Source organism: Suncus etruscus, chromosome 1, assembly GCF_024139225.1.
Source record: "Suncus etruscus isolate mSunEtr1 chromosome 1, mSunEtr1.pri.cur, whole genome shotgun sequence".
NCBI classification, from domain to species: domain Eukaryota; kingdom Metazoa; phylum Chordata; class Mammalia; order Eulipotyphla; family Soricidae; genus Suncus; species Suncus etruscus.
Window position 1 is genome coordinate 158,009,844 of NC_064848.1, and position 21,410 is coordinate 158,031,253.

General features: G+C 49.1%; 1 protein-coding gene and 1 long non-coding RNA gene across 2 annotated transcripts in view; both read left to right on the top strand.

Annotated features, from left to right (window-relative positions):
• The window catches only part of LOC126021746 (uncharacterized), a 103,970-nt gene that overhangs the window by 40,758 nt on the left and 41,802 nt on the right, over nucleotides 1-21,410 (top strand). The window lies entirely within an intron of this gene.
• CCDC92B (coiled-coil domain containing 92B) lies at nucleotides 1,647-17,300 on the top strand. Its single transcript, XM_049782628.1, has 3 exons — nucleotides 1,647-1,842; nucleotides 8,977-9,024; nucleotides 16,338-17,300. Exons 1-3 carry the CDS (start codon nucleotides 1,713-1,715, stop codon nucleotides 16,958-16,960), a joined length of 801 nt encoding a protein of 266 aa, XP_049638585.1. The 5' UTR covers nucleotides 1,647-1,712; the 3' UTR covers nucleotides 16,961-17,300.

Here is a 21,410-nt window from a genome sequence, read left to right on the forward strand (position 1 = left end):
AGCCAGCAATAAGCCCTGAGCATTGCTTTATGTGGCTCAAAAACAAAAACAAAGGGATTAGGGGCCTGAGAGATAGTACAATGGGTAAGGTGTTTGCTTTGCTGCAATCAAACCAGGTTCCCAGTAACCCATATGGTCCTCAAGCCTTGCCAGAAGTGATCCCTGAGCACAATGCCAATAGTAAGCCCTAAGCACCACCAATGTGGCCCAAAGAGACTTGCACATGCATATATACACATAAGTTGAATGACTTCATGATAAGCAAATAGGCAAATCAATTATTAATATTTTTCTTTAGATTTTTCTCTAGTCCTCATACCCTCATTCTTACTACATTGTACATTTGTAGGATTTATATATTTCATGTAAATTTAATGATTATCAGTATAACGTCTACCATTAATTATGTACCTGTAAAAATGAAAATATAATTTGTCGTTGATTTACAACTACATTAAAATTTATAATTTCAGGAGTTTAGCTATATTCATCTATATGTGTATAGGTGTTACCATATCCACAATGAAAAATAATCTTTCTCATATGTGGGATATAAAGAAACAGCAAGGGCCCGGAGAGATAGCACAGCGGTGTTTGCCTTGCAAGCATCCGATCCAGGACCAAGGGTGGTTGGTTCGAATCCCGGTGTCCCATATGGTCCCCCGTGCCTGCCAGGAGCTATTTCTGAGCAGACAGCCAGAAGTAACCCCTGAGCAACGCCGGGTGTGGCCCAAAAACAAAAAACAAAAATAAAGAAATAAAGAAACAGCAAAAGAATAACAAATGGCCAAAAGTATCAGAACTGGGGCCAGAGAGATAGCACAGCGATAGGACATTTGCCTTACACACAGCCGATCCAGGACAGATGGTGGTTTGAATCCCAGAATTAGATCTGCCACCATCTACAGACCACATGAACTGGAGCAAGTCCCTTTTTGTCTGGTCTTAGTTTCTTTGTGAAAGGGAGTGGTAATACTTACTGCACAGTGGTTGGCAGAAGTAAGATTATATGTATAAAGTTCCTAAACAATGAATGATGGCCAGTTAATGTAACCAGTGATTCCCACAAGCCAAAGGACAACCCTCTTTAAAAGAAAAGGCCTTGTTTGTTGGTTGAATTAAGGTGAACCTGGGAAGATGAAGAAAGGGCCTCCTGTAGGCAGAGACTATAAAGTGTGGTTCATAGGTAGACCTGCCTGAGATTCCCCACCAAGCCATATCCCCTCAATGACACTACAAACTACCCCTTAAGAAAGAAATTCTGGGGCTGGAGCGATAGCACATCAGTAGGCGTTTTTCTTGCACATGGCTGACCCAGGACAGACCGGGGTTCAATTCCGGGAATCCCATTTGGTCCTCTGAACCTGTCAGGAGCCATTTCTGAGCACAAAGCCAAGAATAACCCTGAGCACTGCCAGGTGTGGTCCCAAAAATAAATAAATAAATAAATAAGAAATTCTGGGAAGCTGGGGAGATCATACAGTGGATAAGGAGCTTGCCTTGCATGTGGCTGACTCTGGTTAAGTCCCCAGCACCATATATGATCCCCCCTGAGCACCACTAGCAGTAATCCCTGAATGCTTAAGCCCTGAGCTCTACTGGGTGTGGCCCAAAAACTGAAGAAAAAAAAAGAAGACAGGGAGGGCAGATGGGTCCAGAAGGTATGGTTCACCTTGTCGTTCTCCCCAGGTGGGGCCCAGGCCAGGGCTGCCATGGATACAGTGTCCCTGGAGCATCAGATCCAGAGCGTGCAACGCCACATCAGCTTCCTGAAAAAGGAGCAGATGGCCCTGCTGAGGGACCTGCACCTGGAAATCCTGAGGCTGCAGAAACGCTGCTCAGGTGAGGTTGAGGGGCGGGGGTGGGACACTAGCCTTAGAGGTGCTGTCTCTGTTGGGATACCCATCAGGAGCCTCTCTCAGCCTCCCCATAATCCTGCCAAGTGAATGTTCATCACCTCCTTTGGAAGGAGGTGAAATTTAAGTCTTGGGGTCCAGGGAAGGCAGGCAGTGAGGTACAAGTTTCAGAGAAAATAGTTCTTATTAGACCACAGAGGAAATCTGGATTAATTCCAGAGAATTCCATTCCTTTTGTACTAGATGTCCAAATTTTAACTTCCCAGCCCTCAAGAAGCCCCTAAAGTCTGGGGCCAGAGAGATAGTACAGTGGATAAGGTCCTTGACTTGCATGCAGCTGACTTGGGATTGATTCTTACTACTATATATGGTCCCTTGATCACAGAGCCCTGAGCACCACCAGGTGTAGCCCAGAAATAACGCAAAATAAAATAGAAAGATTTCCCTCAGCCTTCTGGGGAGGTGCTCCCAACCAACAAGTACTATTAAGATATGCAGATATGGGGCCGGGCGGTGGCGCTAAAGGTAAGGTGCCTGCCTTGCCTGCGCTAGCCTTGGATGGACCGCGGTTCGATCCCCCGGTGTCCCATATGGTCCCCCAAGCCAGGAGCAACTTCTGAGCACATAGCCAGGAGTAACCCCTGAGCGTTACTGGGTGTGGCCCAAAAACCAAAAAAAAAAAAAAAAAAGATATGCAGATATGGGGCTGGAGTGGTGGCACAAGCGGTAAAGCATCTGCCTTGCACACACTAGCCTAAGATGGACCATGGTTCGATCCTCCGGTGCCTAAGCCAGGCACGATTTTTGAGCACATAGCCAGGAGTAAACCCTGAGTGTCACCGGGTGTGGCCCCCCCCAAAAAAAAAAAAAGATATGCAGATATGGGGCCGGAGTGATAGCTCAGCAATAGGGTATTTGCCTTGTACACTGTGATTCAGGATGGACTCAAGTTCAATCCCCCACATCCCATATGGTCCCTCGAGCCTGCCAAGAGTGACTTCTGCACACAGACCCAGGAGTAACCATTGAGCTTCACTGCTGGGTGTGGCCCAAAAAACCAAAAAAAAAAAAAAGATATGCAGGCAGTTGGGGCTGGAGTATTTGCCTTGCCCATGACTGACCTGGGTTGATTTCTGGCTTCCCATATAGTCCTCGAGCCTGCCATGAGTAATGTCTGAGTACAGAGCCAGTAGTAATCCCTGAGCACTGCTGGGTATAGCCCCAAAACACAACAAAACAAAAAGAGATGCAGATATTAAGCAAGTCCCACATGTGCTTTCCTTGCAGGCAGCAGACCTGGATTTGATCCCTTCCATCACATATGCTCCCCTGAGCCCTGCCAGAAGAAATCTCTGAGTGCCAGAAGTTAACCCTGAGCACTACCATGTGTGACCAAAAACAAAACAAACAAAAAATTACAAAGAAAGGGACCAGAGCCCTTTAGAACAGTGGGTAGGGTATTTGCCTTGCAGGTGGTCAATCCAGGCTCAATCCCTGGCATCCCCTATATTCCCTGAGCCTGACAGGAGTAATTTCTGAATGTAGAACCAGGAGTAAAACCTGAGCTTGGCCGTGTATGGCCCAAAATCCAACACCAAAAACAAAAGGTCCCATAGGACAGATACCATGTGTAGTGTGAGAACCGGAGGATTGGAACTCAGCCTCCCAGCTCCCAAAGGAGGGAGCTAAATACTCCTTGGTATTCAGATAGGTAGAACTAGAATAAGAAATAAGTATAGAAACTGCATTCCAAAAGAAGGAAACACTGTGCTAAAGTCCAGAAGATTAAAAGTTCCTCTAAAATTTAGATTTGAACATTGCAGTGCATGGTTTGTATGCAGGAGGTGCAGGTTTGAGTATCAGTACCATATGGTCCACAGGCCCTGCTGGAAGTGAATCAAGCTAAGAGTAAACCTTAAGGGCCCGGAGAGATAGCACAGCGGCGTTTGCCTTGCAAGCAGCCGATCCAGGACCAAAGGTGGTTGGTTCGAATCCCGGTGTCCCATATGATCCCCGTGCCTGCCAGGAACTATTTCTTTTTTTTTTTTTTTTTTTTTTTTTTAGGTTTTTGGGCCACACCCGTTTGACGCTCAGGGGTTACTCCTGGCTATGTGCTCAGAAATCGCCCCTGGCTTGGGGGGACCATATGGGACGCCCGGGGATCGAACCGCGGTCGGTCCGTTCCTTGGCTAGCGCTTGTAAGGCAGACACCTTACCTCTAGCGCCACCTTCCCGGCCCCCAGGAACTATTTCTGAACAGACAGCCAGGAGTAACCCCTGAGCACCGCCGGGTGTGACCCAAAAACCAAAAAAAAAAAAAAGAGTAAACCTTAATTACCTCGGGCCATACTCAGAAATCTGATTTGAGGAGCTAGGGCAATGCTATTGCAAGTAGAGTGGGTTTAATCTCTGGCATCCTGTATGGTTCCCAATCACTGCCAGGAGTGATTTAGATTTAGATTTAGATTTAGAGCCTGGAGTAAGCCCTGACCACAGCAGGGTGTGACTCAAAAACCAGCAAACAAATTTGATTTAAGTGAAGTGAAGCTGTGCTAAAGAAAACTCATGGGGGAATGGAAAAGATAGTTTGAAGGGCTAAGTATAGGCTTTGCATGCTGGAGGCTTAGTTTTTTTGTTTATTTGTTTGTTTGTTTGTTTGGTTTTTTGGGCCACACCCGGTGGTGCTCAGGGGTTACTCCTGGCTGTCTGCTCAGAAATAGCTCCTGGCAGGCACGGGGACCATATGGGATGCCAGGATTCAAACCAACCACCTTAGGTCCTGGATCGGCTGCTTGCACAGCAAATGCTGCTGTGCTATCTCTCCGGCCCCTGGAGGCTTAGTTTTTTGTTTGTTTGTTTGTTTGTTTGTTTTTGATGTTATATTATCTTAGTTTCAGTAAATAGCACAGAATGTACAAACATATTTGTAGCATATTTTCCCATTGCTCCTGTTCATATTAATGTCTTCTATTATGAACCTCTTAGTTAGGTTTAATCTCTCTAATTACAGAGTCAGGAATCCCTGAGAATTTCCAGGTGTAGCTATTCCCTTAAAAGAAAGCGAAAAAAAAAAAAATAATGAGAAATACAACTAAAGCCAGATTGTGGATGACATTGACAAATACCAGGACAACTGGGAAAGTCCGGCCTGTCCTTGGTAGGAGAGAGCTGCTGACAGTTTTTGAGCAGCATCTTACTACATTTAGAAACTGTCTGAGAGCCCACACACATAGTTCAATGGCTAGGACTCTTGCTTTGCACGCAGCTGATTCAGGTTCAATACCCAGAACCACCAGGAGGGTGATTGCTAAAAGCAACTCAAAAGTAGTGGGGGGGGGGGTGGAATTTAAAGGGGCTGGAGCAATAGCACAGTGAATAGGGCATTTGCCTTGCACACAGCCTACCCAGGTTCAGTCTCCTACATCCCATATGGTCCCCGAGCCTGCCAGGAGTCATTCTTGAATGCAAAGTTAGGGCTGGTCCCCCCCCAAAAAAAACAAACAAAAAAGACACTCTCAGTCTGGATGTTAGTTGTACAGATAAATTGGTGAGAGAGGGAGGCAGGTTGACTTGTCAGGGGGCTGATGAGAAGTTTCAGAGCGGTGAAAGGGAAGGGAAGGCGAGGACTAGTGGGAGGCAAGATTGGAGGAAAGAATTTGGCAACAATGTTCATATTAAACAGAAAGAGGAAGGTAGAAGGAATGTAACTAAGTCCCAGGTACAGACTTTCTGCTTTTGAACTCTAAATGCCTGGCTCTTTCTGAGGCTTGACTGTCATTCAAATGCTTCCCCAGGTCAGCTACAAATATAGGCTTTAAAATCAAGACTCATAGAATGTCTCAGCTGGAATGGACAAGCAGGTCAACTGGGGCCAGGGATGTGGCTGAGTGTAAAATACATGCTGTGCATGTATTATAGCTGGGCTTCCATTTCTAACAGCATAAAAGGTGGAGGTCAGCAGAAGGGAAAAAATAAAAGTAAAATAAGGAGGCCAGAGAGATAGAAAAGTGTTAAGGTATTTGCCTTACACACAGCCAACCCAGGACAAACAATGGTTCAAGTCCTGGCCTCCCATATGGTCCCCTGAGCCTGCCAGGGGTGATTTCTGAGCATAGAGCCAGGAGTAACCCCTGAGCATCGCCAAGTGTGACCCAAAAACAAAAACAAACAAACTAAAAAAATAAAAATAAAAAACTCAGCAGACAAGCAGGTAACTGAACCTCAGCAAGAACTTAGACTATGGCAATGTCAGAATTAGAGTCCAGAACCCCAAACTCAAGTCTGTCTTTGTAGCTTTCTACACATTCTCTCTCCAAGAAGCTTAGAATTCTCCCTTGCAGCGCTGTTCACAGAGGCTCTGGCTTCCCCAAAGGGATATAGAAGCCCACAGGGTTTTAATGCACAGAGTTTTAATCTGACTCCTTCCTCAGAGGCACAGAAGCAGAAGTGCTGACTCCCAGCCTCCACAGCCTCCTCTGGCTCCATCTACACATTTATTCAGCTGCCACAGCCCAAAGCCAGACTGTTTGCAATCTTCCCCCAAGACTGGACAACAGCCCAGGGCTGCCCACCTCTGCCTGATGTCACCTTTTTCTATTGCAATCAGAACATGAACAAAATGTGAGGTGCCCACTCCCTCAGAGCCTGTGATTCTGTAGTTTCCCTCTCATTTCTCTTTGCTTTGCCCTAGTTCCTTTCACTCGGGGCAGCCCAGCAAAAAAAAATGTATTAGGCAGGAACTGAGAGCCCTCAGCCCCCATCCTTCTCAGATGGATATAAGCCTGCAGTCACTTGGTTATTGATTAAGAAGATAAAAATATCTCTGGGCTGGCCGGGAATAATCACTTCTGGAGCTGAATTGACTAAATAGGGCCCTTCCTTACAGTGGCTGCAGAGTGAGGAGAAAGAGCAGGCAAAAGAGATTTCTAGGAGCTGGAGTGATAGCACAGCAGGTAGGGCATTTGCCTTGCATGCAGATGAACTGGGTTTGATCCCAGGCATCCCATACAATCCCCTCAGCCTGCGCCTAAGAGTGAGTTATTAGGGCGTGTCAGACTCACCCCTTTCTTGCCCACTCTCACTATACAGTTTTCTGAGTACCATTAGAAGCAACCCCCAAGCTGAAAGCTGAAAGTGGAGCTGGGAGTAGCCCCTAAGTACTTGCCTCCCAGAGCAAGAAACCAAATAGAATCAAAGCTAAGTATGAAAGAGGTTTAAGAAGGATCCAGAATCTGGGAAGAGGATTGAAGCAGGAGCTAAGGTGAGTAGAAAAACTCTAGACAGGGGCTACTAAAGGGGGTGTTGACCTAGAAAAAGGAGATGTTCTGGGTGTGAGGTGACCTGGAGGATCACAAGAACTATCCCTGTTCGTATAGCACTAGCTCAGCCCCGGGCTGTTTATTTTCTCTCGTTCAATCCTGGCAGAGTAACAGGTCCTTGTGAGGTGGTATTTTGTCCCCATTTTGCAGATGGAAAAGCTGAGGGTTGAAAGTGCTATCATGATCACACAGTGTATCTGTCCTCTGAGCACACAGCTAGGGTGGGCTGTGGCCAGAAGATGAGTAGGGAGATTTGCTGGATGGAATAGTGGAGACCAGCTTGCTTCTGTCTCCTGCTGAAACTCCTGTGACTAATGGCTGAGGAGAAACCAGTTCACGGGAGTTGGTGACAGTGTTGAAATCCCTTGTGCCTCATCCTTGAATTTAGTCCAAGACCCTTGGGGCTTCATCACAGGGCCTTGGAGGAGGTGTCAAAGAAAGCTTTAGGGAGCAGAGTCCTCCCAGAGGCCCCAGGGCCTGAGGAGGTTCAGACTTGGGTCACAGCAAAAGCCCAGTATCCTGCTCACCTAGCAACAGCTGGCTCCTCCATGTAGGCACCCCCAGCAAACCCCATTCTCTCGAAAACCTGGGGGCCCCCAGTCTCTGTGAACCGTTCTAGGCTTGTTTGTTTTGACTTTGGTTTGGGGCCACAGGAGTGCCCAGGAGATACTCTTGGCTCTTTGCTCATGACAGTGCTTGGGGCAACATAGTTGATACTGGGGAACATACAAGGTGTGCTGTGTGCAAAGCAAACACCTGACCCCAGTCTTGTCTTTCCGGCCCTTGCTTTTTTTTTTTTTTTTTTTTTCTGACTTAGTTTTTGCAGTGCCAATGATGACGTCCAGGCCCTCACATAGGTGAAGCACTCAGCCGCAGATCCCTCCCCAGGGCGCAGGTTTGCCTCTGGGCACGGCTGGACCGAGGACCAAAGTCCCAGACAGAACTACTTCCTCCTCCCCTAGGCTCGGACCTCTCAGTGAAAGCTGCAATTCTCGCAGCTATCTACTGGTACTCCTGAGGGCGTTTCTCAGTCACAGACAGAGGCTGGAGGATGCCAAGGCCCAGAAGTAATTGGCTGCGCTAGCAATGGGTGGCCTCCTTGTCTGCCCTGCCCCGCCTCTTCCGTGACAAACCAAGTCGTATGCAGGCTATGGAACACCAGGTGGCGCTGTCTTTGACGCCCTTCTGACCTTGTGAATTTGACGGCCTGGTCTGGGAAAACTGCAGGACTGAGATTCAAAAGATAAAACAGTCAGCAATGGTGGCTATGGAAGTGGGGAAATCGTATGCCTGCTAGTAAAAAGCCAACTTCCCTGAACCACCCTCCATTGTTTCCGAGCAACCCAGGATACACCAGCTTTCCTACTTCCACTAACTGAACTCTAAAATCCCTGCACCCTGTGCAAGAAAGGGCCTCCAAACGGCTTTGAGCGGTTGGCATGGTAAAGTTATATAGTGTCTCTGAGAAAGGGCACATCCAGCCCCAGAAACAAAAGCAAGTCAGAGGTTGAAGCCATAATTGTTTGCAAGTAGAGTATTTGTACTGTATGTAGCTCACCTGGGTTTGATCCTCATGGAGTAATTCCTGAAAGCAAAGCCAGGAGTAAATAAACCTTAGAAGCACCAGATGTGACCCAAAAGTCAGAAAGAAAACATTAGGTTCAGTCGCAGATCTTATAACCAGACAATTCAACCTCAGAATCTTCATGGATAATTTTACTAAGCACTGATGTCCTGATTCTCTCTCTTCTTTCTCATTCTCTCTCACACACAACATATTGCCTTTTCTTTCTCCCCTCCAGAACTGACCCATGACTTGGAGATGAGAGATGCCCAATCTCATCAGCAAGGTAAGAGAAGGATGAAGGATGAATGATGGGGAGGTTCCCCAGGAGCTCAAAATATGTCGGCTCTTACCCACTACTTAGTAGAACCTAAGTCTAGACATAAGGACAGTCTAGAAGACCTTGGCAAGCAGAGTGCAGCATGTCAGCTCCATTTGTTTCATCAACCTGTAACTGCAATGAACAATCTGCTCCGCCATACATAGTGTCCTTGTCCTCTGTTTAAAGTGGGGAAATGAAAGCAAGGGGAAAATTGCAGCCAGAAAATTCACCTAGAATAATTCCTTCCCATGACCTTCCTTCTTCAAAAAAATATGATGGGGGAGGGGATAGCACACATATTCAGGGCATACTCCTGGCTCTGTGACCAAAGATCATTTCTAGTAGGATTTGGGGAAACTTATTTGGTGCTAGGAATTGAACCCGGGTCAGCCATGTGTAGGTAAACTCCCTACCCACTATATTATCACTCCAATCCACAAAAATTATTTTCATGTTCAGTGACCTTGTACTGTATAAGAAGGAATGTCAAGATGCAACACAAGCACCGGAGTGGTGGCGCAGTGGTAGGGTGTTTGCCTTGCACGTGGCTCACCTAGGATGGACCTCGGTTTGATTCCCCAGCATCCCATATGGTCCCCCAAGCCAGAAGCAATTTCTGAGCAAATAGCCAGGAGTAACCCCTGAGCATCAAAAGGTCTGGACCCCCCCAAAAAAAAAGATGCAACACAAGGTAAAATGGGATTGACATTTAGGAACATAGTCCAGAGCAACTCCTCAGCAACTCCTCCTTCTCCTGATAAAAAGTGTGACTTCTTGAGCTTGTAGCAAAATAATTGTTTACAGATTATTACTACATCCATAAAATGAGGGAGGTGGTGAAATGAGTTAATGGTGTTCAATGAGTATAGTATTTCAAGTTTTGCAAGATGTTTTAGTAATCTGTTACACAACAATGCAAACATCCTTAATGTTTCTTAACTGTATACTTAATAAATACTATATTAAGGAGCTGGAGAGAGAGTACAGCTGGTCGGGTGCTTGCTTATCTTGCACACAATTGATCCCAGTTTGAGCCCCAACACCCTATATTTTCCATCAAGCCCTATCAGGGATGATCCCTGAGTACATAGCCAGGAATAAGCCCCAAACAATACCATATGCAGCCCAAAAACCAAAAGTAATAAAAAGAAAAAAATCAATGAGACTGGAGAGGTTCTTTCCTTGCACGCAGCCAACCCAGGTTTGTCCTTAGCACCATATATGATCCCCTAAACCCTACCAAGAGATTCTAAGCACAGAGCCAAGAGTTCCTCCACCCCCCAAAATTGAAGGGGCCAGAGAGATAGTATGTGGGTAAGGCACTTGCTTTGCATGTGATGAGCCTGGATTCAATCCCCATCCCCATACATGGTCCCCTGTGCACTGCCAGGAATGATCTCTGAACATAGATCTCACAGAGGTCTGAAACACAAGTCTTGAGTAGCCTCTAAGAACCACTGGATATGGCACTAAAAGAAAAGAGGAAGGGCCCGGAGAGAGAGCACAGCGGTGTTTGCCTTGCAAGCAGCCAATCCAGGACCAAAAGTGGTTGGTTCGAATCCCAGTGTCCCATATGGTCCCCTGTGCCTGCCAGGAGCTATTTCTGAGCAGACAGCCAGGAGTAGCCCCTGAGCACCGCCGGGTGTGGCCCAAAAACCAAAAACCAAAAAAAAAAAAAAAGGAAAAAAAAAGAGCAGGCCCGGAGAGATAGCACAGCGTCGTTTGCCTTGCAAGCAGCCAATCCAGGACCAAAGGTGGTTGGTTCGAATCCCAGTGTCCCATATGGTGCCCTGTGCCTGCCAGGAGCTATTTCTGAGCAGACAGCCAGGAGTAACCCCTGAGCACCGTCGGGTGTGACCCAAAAACAAACAAACAAACAAACAAAAAGAGCAAGGCCAGAGTAGTAGCACAGCAGATAGTGCTTTTGCCTTGCAAGCAGCCAACCAGGTTTTGATGCCTGGCATTCCAGGTGGTCCCCCCCTACCCCTCCCCGAGCCTGCTAGCCAGGAGTAACTCCTGAGCACCACCACTATAACCCAAAAATCATAAGGAAAAAAAAATGGATCAGATGTAAGTTGTTATTTTTATTTACTTATTTATTTATTTTTTGGTTTTTCGGGCCACACCGTTTGATGCTCAGAGATTACTCCTGGCTAAGTGCTCAGAAATTGCCCCTGGCTTGGGGGACCATATGGGACGCTGGGGAATTGAACCGCGGTCCTTCCTTGGCTAGCACTTGCAAGGCAGACACCTTACCTCTAGCGCCACCTCACCGGCCCCTGTAAGTTGTTATTTTAACCAAAATCTAAAATTTAAAAAAAAAAATCTAAAATTTAGGGCTGGATAAATAACACAGTAATAGAGAGTTTGCCTTGTATGCAGCTGACCTAGTATGGCCCCAAGTTCAATTCCCAGCATCCCATATGGTTCCCCTAGCCTGCCAGGAGCGATTTCTGAGTGCAGAGCCAGGAGTAACCCATGAGCCAGGTGTGGCCCAAAAACAAACAAACAAACAAACAAACAAAAACCACAAAAAGTATTTTTTTTTTTTTTTTGGTTTTTGGGCCACACCCGGTAACACTCAGGGGTTACTCCTGGCTGTGCGCTCAGAAGTTGCTCCTGGCTTGGGGGACCATATGGGACACCGGGGATCGAACCGAGGTCCGTCCAAGGATAGCGCAGGCAAGGCAGGCACCTTACCTTTAGCGCCACCCCCGGCCCCAAAAACCACAAAAAGTATTTTAATGATGGGATTGCATTGTTGAAATGTTATTTGCTACATTATATAATCTTCAGGAACTGGAACTAAGAGCTGCCTGTTGTTTTCAAGTGCAAGGCACATCATTTCATACGGAAAGGAACTCAGAAAACATGTCATCATGTCATTAAAAGTAAAGGGAGCTGGAGCCAGTGTGAAAGCACAGCGGTAGGGCATTTGCCTTGCATGCAGTCTACCTGGAACAGACCTGGATTCTATCCTCGGCATCCCATGTGGTCCCCCCCAAGCTTGTCAGGCATGATTTCTGAGTGCAGAGACAGTAGTAGCCATTGAGCACCACCGATGTGGTCCAACCCCCCCAAAAAAGTAAAGGGGGTGCCAGAGTTATAGCACAGTAGAAAGGCTTTTGCCTTGCAGGTGGTTGACCTGAGACGAACCTGGGTTTGATCCTAGGCATCCCTTATGGTCCCTCAAGCCTGCCAGGAGCAATTTTTTTTTTATTTGTTTTTGGTTTTGGTTTTTGGGTTTTTTTTGGGTCACACCTGGCAGCGCTCAAGGGTTACTCCTGGCTCTATGCTCAGAAATCGCTCCTGGCAGGCATGGGGGACCAAATGGGATGCTGGAATTCGAACTACCATCCTTCTGCATGCAAGGCAAACATACTACCTCCATGCTATCTCTCCAGGCCCCAGGAGCAATTTTTTGAGCATAGAATCAGGAGTAACTTGTGAGCGCCACCAGATTTGGCCAAACTCCCCCTACCCAAATTTAAAAAGAAAGGGGGATGGGGCCAGAGAGATAGTACAGCAAATAGGGCATTTTCCTTGCACAGGGACTGACCCAGTTTCTTTTTTTTTTTTTTATTTTTTTTTTATTTTTTTAGCTTGTTATGACAGTGTTTGTTTTTTTTCTTTTTTTCTTTATTTAAACATCTTGATTACAAATATGATTGTGATTAGGTTTCAGTCATGTAAAGAACTCCCCCCTTCACCAGTGCAACATTCCCATCACCAATCTCCCAAATCTCCCTCCATCCCACCCCAACCCCACCTGAACTCTAGAAAGGCTTTCCAGTTCCCTCATTCATTCACATGATTATGGTAGTTCTCAGTGTAGTTATTTCTGTAACTGTACTCACCACTCTTTGTGGTGAGCTTCATGAAGTTAGCTGGAAGTTCCAGCCCTCCTCTCATTGTCTCTGAGGATTGTTGCAAAAATGACTTTTTTTTGTGTGTGTGGTTTTTGGGTCACACCCAGCAGTGCTCAGGGGTTATTCCTGGCTCCATGCTCAGAAATTGCTCCTGACAGACACGGGGGACCATATGGGACGCTGGAATTCGAACCTGATGACCTTCTGCATGAAAGGCAAACGCCTTACCTCCATGCTATCTCTCCAGCCCCAGACTTTTATTTTTCTTAAAACCCATAGATGAGGGGCCGGCATGGTGGCGCTAGAGGTAAGGTGCCTGCCTTGCCTGAGCTAGCCTAGGATGGACCGCGGTTCGATCCCCTGGTGTCCCATATGGTCCCCCAAGCCAGGAGCGACTTCTGAGTGCATAGCCAAGAGTAACCCCAATCCAGGACCAAAGGTGGTTGGTTCGAATCCCCTGTGCTTTCCAGGAGCTATTTCAGAGCAGACAGCCAGGAGTAACCCCTGAGCATCGCTGGGTGTGGCCCCCCCAAAAAAAATAACCCATAGATGAGTGAGACTATTCTGCTTCTCTCTCTCTCCCTCTGACTTATTTCATTTAGCATAATAGACTCCATGTACATCCATGTATAGGAAAATTTCATGACTTCATCTCTCCTGATGGCTGCATAATATTCCATTGTGTATATGTACTACAGTTTCTTTAGCCATTCGTCTGTTGAAGGGCATCTTGGTTGTTTCCAGAGCCTGGCTATTGTGAATAGTGCTACAATAAATATAGGTGTAAGGAAGGGGTTTTTGTATTGTATTCTTGTGTTCCTAGGGTATATCCCTAGGAATGGAATAGCTGGGTCAAATGGGAGCTCAATTTCCAGTTTTTGGAGGAATCTCCATATTGCTTTCCATAGAGGTTGACTAGGCAGCATTCCCACCAGCAGTGGATAAGAGTTCCTTTCTGGGCCCGGAGAGATAGCACAGCGGCGTTTGCCTTGCAAGCAGCCGATCCAGGACCAAAGGTGGTTGGTTCGAATCCCGGTGTCCCATATGGTCCCCCGTGCCTGCCAGGAGCTATTTCTGAGCAGACAGCCAGGAGTAACCCCTGAGCACCGCTGGGTGTGGCCCAAAAACCAAAAAAAAAAAAAAGAGTTCCTTTCTCTCCACATCCCTGCCAGCACTGATTGTTCTCATTCTTTGTGATGTGTGCCAATCTCTGTGGTGTGAGATGGCATCTCATCATTTTTGATTTGCATCTCCCTGATGATCAGTGATGAGGAACATTTTTTCATGTGCCTTTTGGTCATTTGTATTTCTTTTTTATTGAAATGTCTGTTCATTTCTTCTCCCCATTTTTTGATGGGATTAGATTTTTTTTTCTTGTAAAGTTCTGTCAGTGCCCTGTATATTTTGGATATTAGCCCCTTATCTGAGGGGTATTGGATGAATAATTTCTCCCACATGGTGGGTGGCTCTTGTATTCTGGGCACTGGGCTGACCCAGTTTCAGTCTTCATCATCCCATATGATTCCCCAAACCTACCAGGAGTGATTTTTTTTAAATTTTTGTAATTTACAATGCTTTTCATAGTTAGGTTTTATACATACAAGATTTCAGGGCCAATCTCACCACCAGTATCAACCTCTCTTCATCAATGTTCCCAGAGTGCATCCCATGCCACGACCTCTTGCCCTCAATCTGTCAGCACAACAGGCCCATTTTAAGTTTGTTGTTTTTTTTTTTTCCCACTTTAAGTTTTGATTGTTAAAGTTTGGATCTCATGATTTCAATGTTGTTGACTCTGTATTGAATATTTAGTTCTGTCCTTTTTTTTTTTTTTTTTTTTTTTTTTTTTGGTATTTTTGGGTCACACCCAGCAGTGCTTAGGGGTTATTCCTGGCCCTATGCTCAGAAATTGCTCCTGACAGGCTCGGGGGACCATATGGGATGCCAGGATTCGAATCACTGTCCTTCTGCATACAAGGCAAACGCCTTACCTCCGTGCTATCTCTCCGACCCCAGTACTGTCCTTAACACAATTAATACACCTGAGACCTCTTGCATCCCCCATCCTTTCATATTTGTATTTCTCTTCCTCCACTCAGTTTCTTTCCTTCTCAGAATACTCGAGGCCTAAAGTGTTCTAGACAATTCCCATTTAAAACATTGCACCTCTTATAGTTAGTCTAAAGATCACATAGAAGTGATATCATTCTATATATGTACTATTATTATATAAATTTATATAAAATATATATGTATATTTTTTCAGTTTTTGTGTCACACCCAGCAGCACTCAGGCTTTACTCCTGGCTCTATGCTCAGAAATCGCTCCTGGCAGGCTCAGGGAACCATATGGGATGCCAGAATTCAAACCACCGTCCTTCTGCATGTAAGGCAAATGTGAAATTTAATGAATAAAACAAATTTAAAAAAACAAAACACGGGGACCGGTGAGGTGACGCTAGAGGTAAGGTGTCTGCCTTGCAAGCACTAGCCAAGGAAGGACCGTGGTTTAATCCCCCAGCGTCCCATATGGTCCCCCCAAACCAGGGGCAATTTCTGGGCGCTTAGCCAGAAGTAACCCTTGAGCATCAAACTGGTGTGGCCCAAAAAAACAAAAGAAAAAAAAAAAAAAAACACGGTATGATGATGAAGAAGAAGCAATGTGACAACGTAAACATCAAGATCAAGGCACTTCTTCACTTCTCCTTCCCTCCACACTCTGTTCTTGTAGGCCCTTGGTCTTGATGCTCCTCCTGCCAGGAGGCTTTTTTGCACCATTGCTTCCTCTGGTGGAAGCATCCTGGTCTCCCCTATGCGCTACTGATCCTTCAGATCCCAGCTCCCTTTGCTCTGTCGTTAGTGAAACCTTCCTAATAGAAGTCTGTAGTCTCCAGCACTTATCACACATGCAACCTCATTCTCATTTGTGGTTGCTGTAAAACTGCATGAGGGATGCTTTATTTATCCACCCTAACCCAGAAGCCTGTCATAAAACACATAGGCTAACTGCCCAAGAGAAAGAGCTGTAGGGGCCACAGTGGGTCGGGTGCTTGCCTTGCACATGGCCTACCCAGGTTCAATCGCTGGTACCCATATGGTCATCTGAGCCTCCCCGGGAATGATTCCTGAGCACAAGGCCAGGAGTAAGCCCTGAGAATTGCTGAGGATTCTCCCCTGCCATTAGACCGCCCCCCAAAAAAGGGGGGAGAGTTTTGGTTCAAGGAGAACTTTGCGTTCAGTAAAAGCAGTAACAAGTTGGGGGAAGGCACACAGATGCTAAAGGCCCCTCTGGGCATTGAGAGAGAATGTCACAGGGCGTGAAGCCGGGCTCCGCCACCTCGACAGCGGGTCCGGCCAGGGGTGGGGGTGGGGGGCCGTCAGCTGTTGGCTCTGTGTCCCCCTTTCCAGAGGCGGCGACCCGGGAGCTGGAGAGCAAGTGCCGCGAGCTGGAGGCGCAGCTGGAGGCGCGGACGGCGGCCAACGCGGAGCTGCGGCGGGAGGTGGCGCAGCGGGAGGCGCTGGTGTCGGCGCTGCGCTGCAGCCTGCGCGCCGAGGAGCGCCGCTTCCTGGAGGAGCTGCGCCGCCGCAGCCACCGCGCCACCGTGCTGGGCACCGAGCTGCAGAAGCACACCGAGGCGGCCGCCTACCTGTCCTGCCAGCTGCACGCGGCGCGCCAGAGACTGCAGGCCCCGCGGCCCGGCGCCGGCACCGAGCCCCGGCCCCGCCGCCGCGCGCCCCGGGCCCGTCGCCCTCCCGCCGCCGCCCCCGTGGCCGAGGCCGCCGCCAAGGGCCCGGGCCCGGGCCGGGACTGGGCTGCCTGGGACCGCGCGGCCGGCGACCCCGACGACCCCGACGCCATGCCCGACCCCGCGCTCTTCCTCTACGCTCGGAGGCCGCCGCGGCCCGGCGCACGCAGCGCGCGCCAGCCGCCTCCCCAGGAGCCCCCGGATCCAGCCGGCCCGCAGCCCGGGCCCTGCCGGAGCCCCTCGGAGGTGCCCCGGAGCCCCGGTGCGCCCGAGGACTCGGAGTAGGCCCCAGGCCCGCGGAACGGGGCGTGCAGGGGAGGCCGGCGCGGACCCGGGTTAGGGGTGCAGGGCGCGGCGGAGGCGACCCTAGCTCCCCCGCCGTGGATCGGAACCCCTCCGGCTTTTGTATCTCCCGACGTTCCCGAAGCTTCGAGAGCCCCTTCCCGCGAGGCTGCACCTCCTCGCGGCCAGGCCAATGCACTTTTTTCGTGGCGAGGTCTCGCCTGCCCTCCTTATCTGCTCCCCAGCCTGCCGCTGGGGTGGGGTTGAGGGGCCTGGCACGGCCTTCCCCGGGCACGCTGACAATCTGAAGGCGGGAGAGGAGGCTGAGACGCCCAATGGCACCCCCGAGCCTTTCAGCACCCCCTTCCGCCTTCTCCAGTCCCCCCACCCCCCCGCACGGCTACCTACCCGACCCACTTGCCCTTGCACCTTGCCACCGAGCCTGCCTTGGTGGAGAGGCTTGGGCATGAGGTTTGACCTTCCCTCCTGCACCCCACTGATAGGTCCGTACAGGTGAGCACCCCACACTTTAGAAGACACCCTCTCTCAAGAGCTGGGAGGAAAAAGTGGCTTCGTGGAAGTTGGCACTTCTGGTTTACTGTTGCCCTTTGGCTGGTTTTGGGTCACGCAAAGGCTAGGGTCGGGGACTCCCAGCTCACTGAAGGAGGGGAAGTCCTTCCCCTCCAAATGTTGGGAGATCTCGAAGTGCTGAAACCAAACCTATGGCTCCCGCATGCAAAGCATGCGCTTCAGCCCTCTAAGTTGTCTCCCCACCTTCCCATGGGGCTGCACTTTGGAAGGGAGCTCCCATACACTCCCCTCCCCACCAGCGCCAGAACCAGGATTCTCTCGCAGGGGGACTGACTGCCTCAGTGCTTGTGCAAAGGAGTAAGGTGGAATCTTCTGGCTGTCCCATGAGTCTGTTGGAGGGGGCCCAAAAGTAGCTTTCCCAGCCCTGTTTATTGGTGCTAACTCTGTCCAGGTTCCTAATGAGCTGGCTGCACGCAGGGCAGGAAGGAGAACCTGATTCTGGGAAAAGCTTGATATATAGCTGGGGAACAGGAACAGTTTCTTGCCCAGCCTGACCTCCTCCAGGACTGCCCCCTCCAATCAAACTTGACAGCAGTGGGTGACCTATGCCCATTTGGGGAATGGAGAGGTGGAGGGCCTGGAACAGCTGCCTGGGACTAGGGCTGACGCCCTGTATGCCTCCCCTTCCCTGGACCCCTTCACTACCAAAAGCCAGAAATGCTGTTGCAATGCAGCTTGTCATTCCAACCCAGACCAGAAAGACAACCCCCTAGCACACTTGCCACTGCTCCCAGACAAGGCCTCCCTGCTCTGAGGGTCCTGCATCACATCCTAAGTGCCTGTGGGGCTGCCCAGGGGGGAGAGGCCTCCTCCTCACAAACCCCCCAAGGCTGGCTGGACCTAGTGCTGTGTCACCCAGGTGTCTGGGGAGAGAGATTCTAGGAGGACCCCTTCCCATAAGGAAGATTCAGACCGCTCCATTAGAGCCACTTTCACTCCATAAGTTGGGCAGAAAACCCCTTGGGCTCAGCCTCAGCCTGCTTGGCCTTTCCCAGCTGACTGCCTGTCTCAGGCCTGCTGTGGGTTGCGTGGTTGCTGGAACCCTGATGGCCTAGGTCTAGATACACAGCACGCTCCTGTTCAACTCGAACCCCAGTGATGGCCTTGGGTCTCTGCCCACCCCCTTGCCCAGCCACTCAGTTTCTGGTTGTGCCTCTGCCATCTGTCTCCCCTTGAGTGTGACTCGCGCCCTCCCCCATCATCCTGTCGCACCCCTTCCATCCCATGCAGCCTGTGAGGGAAACCTCTCTCCTTTCACCCTGAGATCAGGAGGGGGAGCACAGGATTCTTTCCTGCAGAGGAGGCTCCCCAGATCTTTCTATGTCACAGCCACACTTTTGGGGGAACAGTGTGGCTTTGTGATATTTCATGGCCCTTTCACAGAGATGGGGGGAGTCATCTGTCCACCCTCCTGCCCTCTAAAAGCCATAGCTATGCCCTCCTTGTCCCCTTTTGGCTCTATAGCAATAGCTCTCGTGCCCCTCCCTCTGAACCTCACGATATCCTACTGGCCACAGCCAGACCCCCAATTCCAAGAGCATTGGGTGGCCTGCCTGTCTCTCCCCTAGTAACTCATCAGCACTCCCAAAGCCTGCCTCTCTTCCAGAATCCAGAGATAATGACACTTAATTGTTTGTGGGGTGCTTGAAGATTCCCCAGATAAAAGGTTCTGAGTGTTGGGGTTGGCTGACTCACTGACTCTCAGCTGAGTGTCTGATAAGGAAATAAGGTTTGTCCTCCCCCGATATTCAGTGAGCTGGGGGAAGGGCTTAGGCACAGGGGGTTGGAGTCTCCTTTCCTGCCCTCCTGGAAAGCAAGCAGAGACTGCTACACCTCCAGCCCCAGTTTTGGAACAGAATTCTTGATGCAGCATAATTGAAACTGGGAGTCAGACCTCAGCAGTCCCAGACTTCTCAGCCTTATGACTTGGGAGCAGCTCCTTGGGCTTCCTGTCCTCCTGTCCCCTTGCCTCAAACTACCTGCCAAAGGAGAGATCTCCATGCCCCAGATCTTCTGGCGGGAGGACTAGAAGAGACAGAATTGTCTCTCCCCCTTTCTCCCTCCTGTCTGCTGCAGGAAGCCCCATAGGCGTGTGCAGGTTGACACGACACTCAGGCCCCAAGTGTGGACAGACCAGAGGGAGAGCTGCAATTGGGGGCCCCTTCCTGTTCTAGAAGCCAGCAGAAACCAGTGGGCAATTCTCCTAGGAAGTTCTCTGGCCCTGCCTCCTACTCATATCTCACCCATAGAGGCAAATAGAGACCTCATGGAGGAGGGTTGGTGGATGAGCCTGGGACAGCAGGTGGTCAAGTTGCCAGCCCTACATGGGGGACACACAGGGCTTCAGAACCAGCTGGCAGAAGCCCTATGGGCAGGACAGGAGTCGGCTCCAAGTTCGCTGTTGGCTGTGCTTTTTAATCCAATGCTTTCCAGAGTGTATTCACTCACCCACAGAAATAGAGCCCTGGCTTCAGGGGTGACTGTCATATGCCTTATTATTAATAAAAGATCTGAAAAATACCCTAGTCAATGTTTGTGGTCACTTGCCCTCTCTACTCTTGCTCCCATGGGTTTGGGAGAAGAACGGAGGTGCTGGAGAAGCATGTGGGAGCTGGCCTCTTCCCTTTCTAGGCTATCTGGTCCATGGACGGATGAAACTCAGGGACTAGGGTTGGGAGGGGGGATTAGAAGGGCTCTGTGAAGAGAAAACAAAACAAAAGAAAAAAAGAAGGGCTCTGTGAGGTAGACCATTTGCCTTACTCCCGGCCAACCCAGATTCAATCCCACCATATCATATGGTTTCCTGAATCCGCCAGGAGTAAACCCTGAATGCAGAACCAAGAGTAAGCGTTGAGCACAGTTTATTTGTTTGCTGTGGCCCTAAAGGAAAACAAAAAAGGGCTCTCTGTAAAACTGCCTCTGCATTGGCCTTGAGGGAATGCGGTGATTTGTTTGCTGCTTCCCTGGCACCAATTGTCATTTCATACGTCTGCAAGAGGCCCCGCATGCCCAAGATACACCTTGTTCTCTTCCACTGTTGAGGAGGTTATCCTATGCTCAGCATTCCCAGCAGTCACAGGATTTCAAGCCTGAACACTTTCATTTTTCAGTACACGTCTGCGTGTTGATGACTTGGGAGCAAAAGCAGCTCTGCATGCTAAGGTTACAGTGGATATTCTGTTTGCTTGTGTTCTAATTTGCTCGGTTTGGGGTGAGTTTAAGCCACACTAGGCAGTGATCAGGGAAATGGTTATAAAGTGCTGGGATCAAGCCAAAGTTGACTGTATACAATGCAAATGCTTTAACCCCTATACTATCCCTTTGGCCTCGACATCCTGGGATTTTTTTGTTTTGTTTTGGGGCTACACCTAGAGATGTTCTACGTTCAGATATTACTCCAGGCCATTCTCAAGGAACAATATGGGATGTCAGGAATCAAACGTGGGTCTGTTGCATGCAAGACAAGCACCCTACCTGCTGTACTATTTTCTCCACCCGCAATCCTTTTTTTACCTACATCCCTTTTTCTAGTATGTTCCGGAGTGATAGTACAGTGGTTATGGCACTGTCTTACTCGAAGCTCATAGGGGTTCGATCCCTGGTATCCCATATGGTCCCCAAAGCATTGTCAAGAATAATTCCTGAGTGTAGAGCCAACTGTAACCCCTGAGCACAGCCAGGTGTGACCCAAAAACAAGAAAAGAAAGAGTCTCGGGCCCAGAGAGATAGCACAGCGGCGTTTGCCTTGCAAGCAGCCGATCCAGGACCAAAGGTGGTTGGTTCAAATCCCGGTGTCCCATATGGTCCCCCGTGCCTGCCAGGAGCAATTTCTGAGCAGACAGCCAGGAGTAACTCCTGAGCA

What these genes read in the sequence shown, in the direction of transcription:
- CCDC92B (XM_049782628.1), top strand. Translation starts at nt 1,713, where the DNA reads ATGGATACAGTGTCCCTGGAGCATCAGATCCAGAGCGTGCAACGCCAC. An exon ending in GCTGCAGAAACGCTGCTCAG is followed by an intron (nt 1,843 to 8,976) that starts GTGAGGTTGAGG and finishes TCTCCCCTCCAG; the next exon opens with AACTGACCCATGACTTGGAG. An exon ending in TGCCCAATCTCATCAGCAAG is followed by an intron (nt 9,025 to 16,337) that starts GTAAGAGAAGGA and finishes CCCCCTTTCCAG; the next exon opens with AGGCGGCGACCCGGGAGCTG.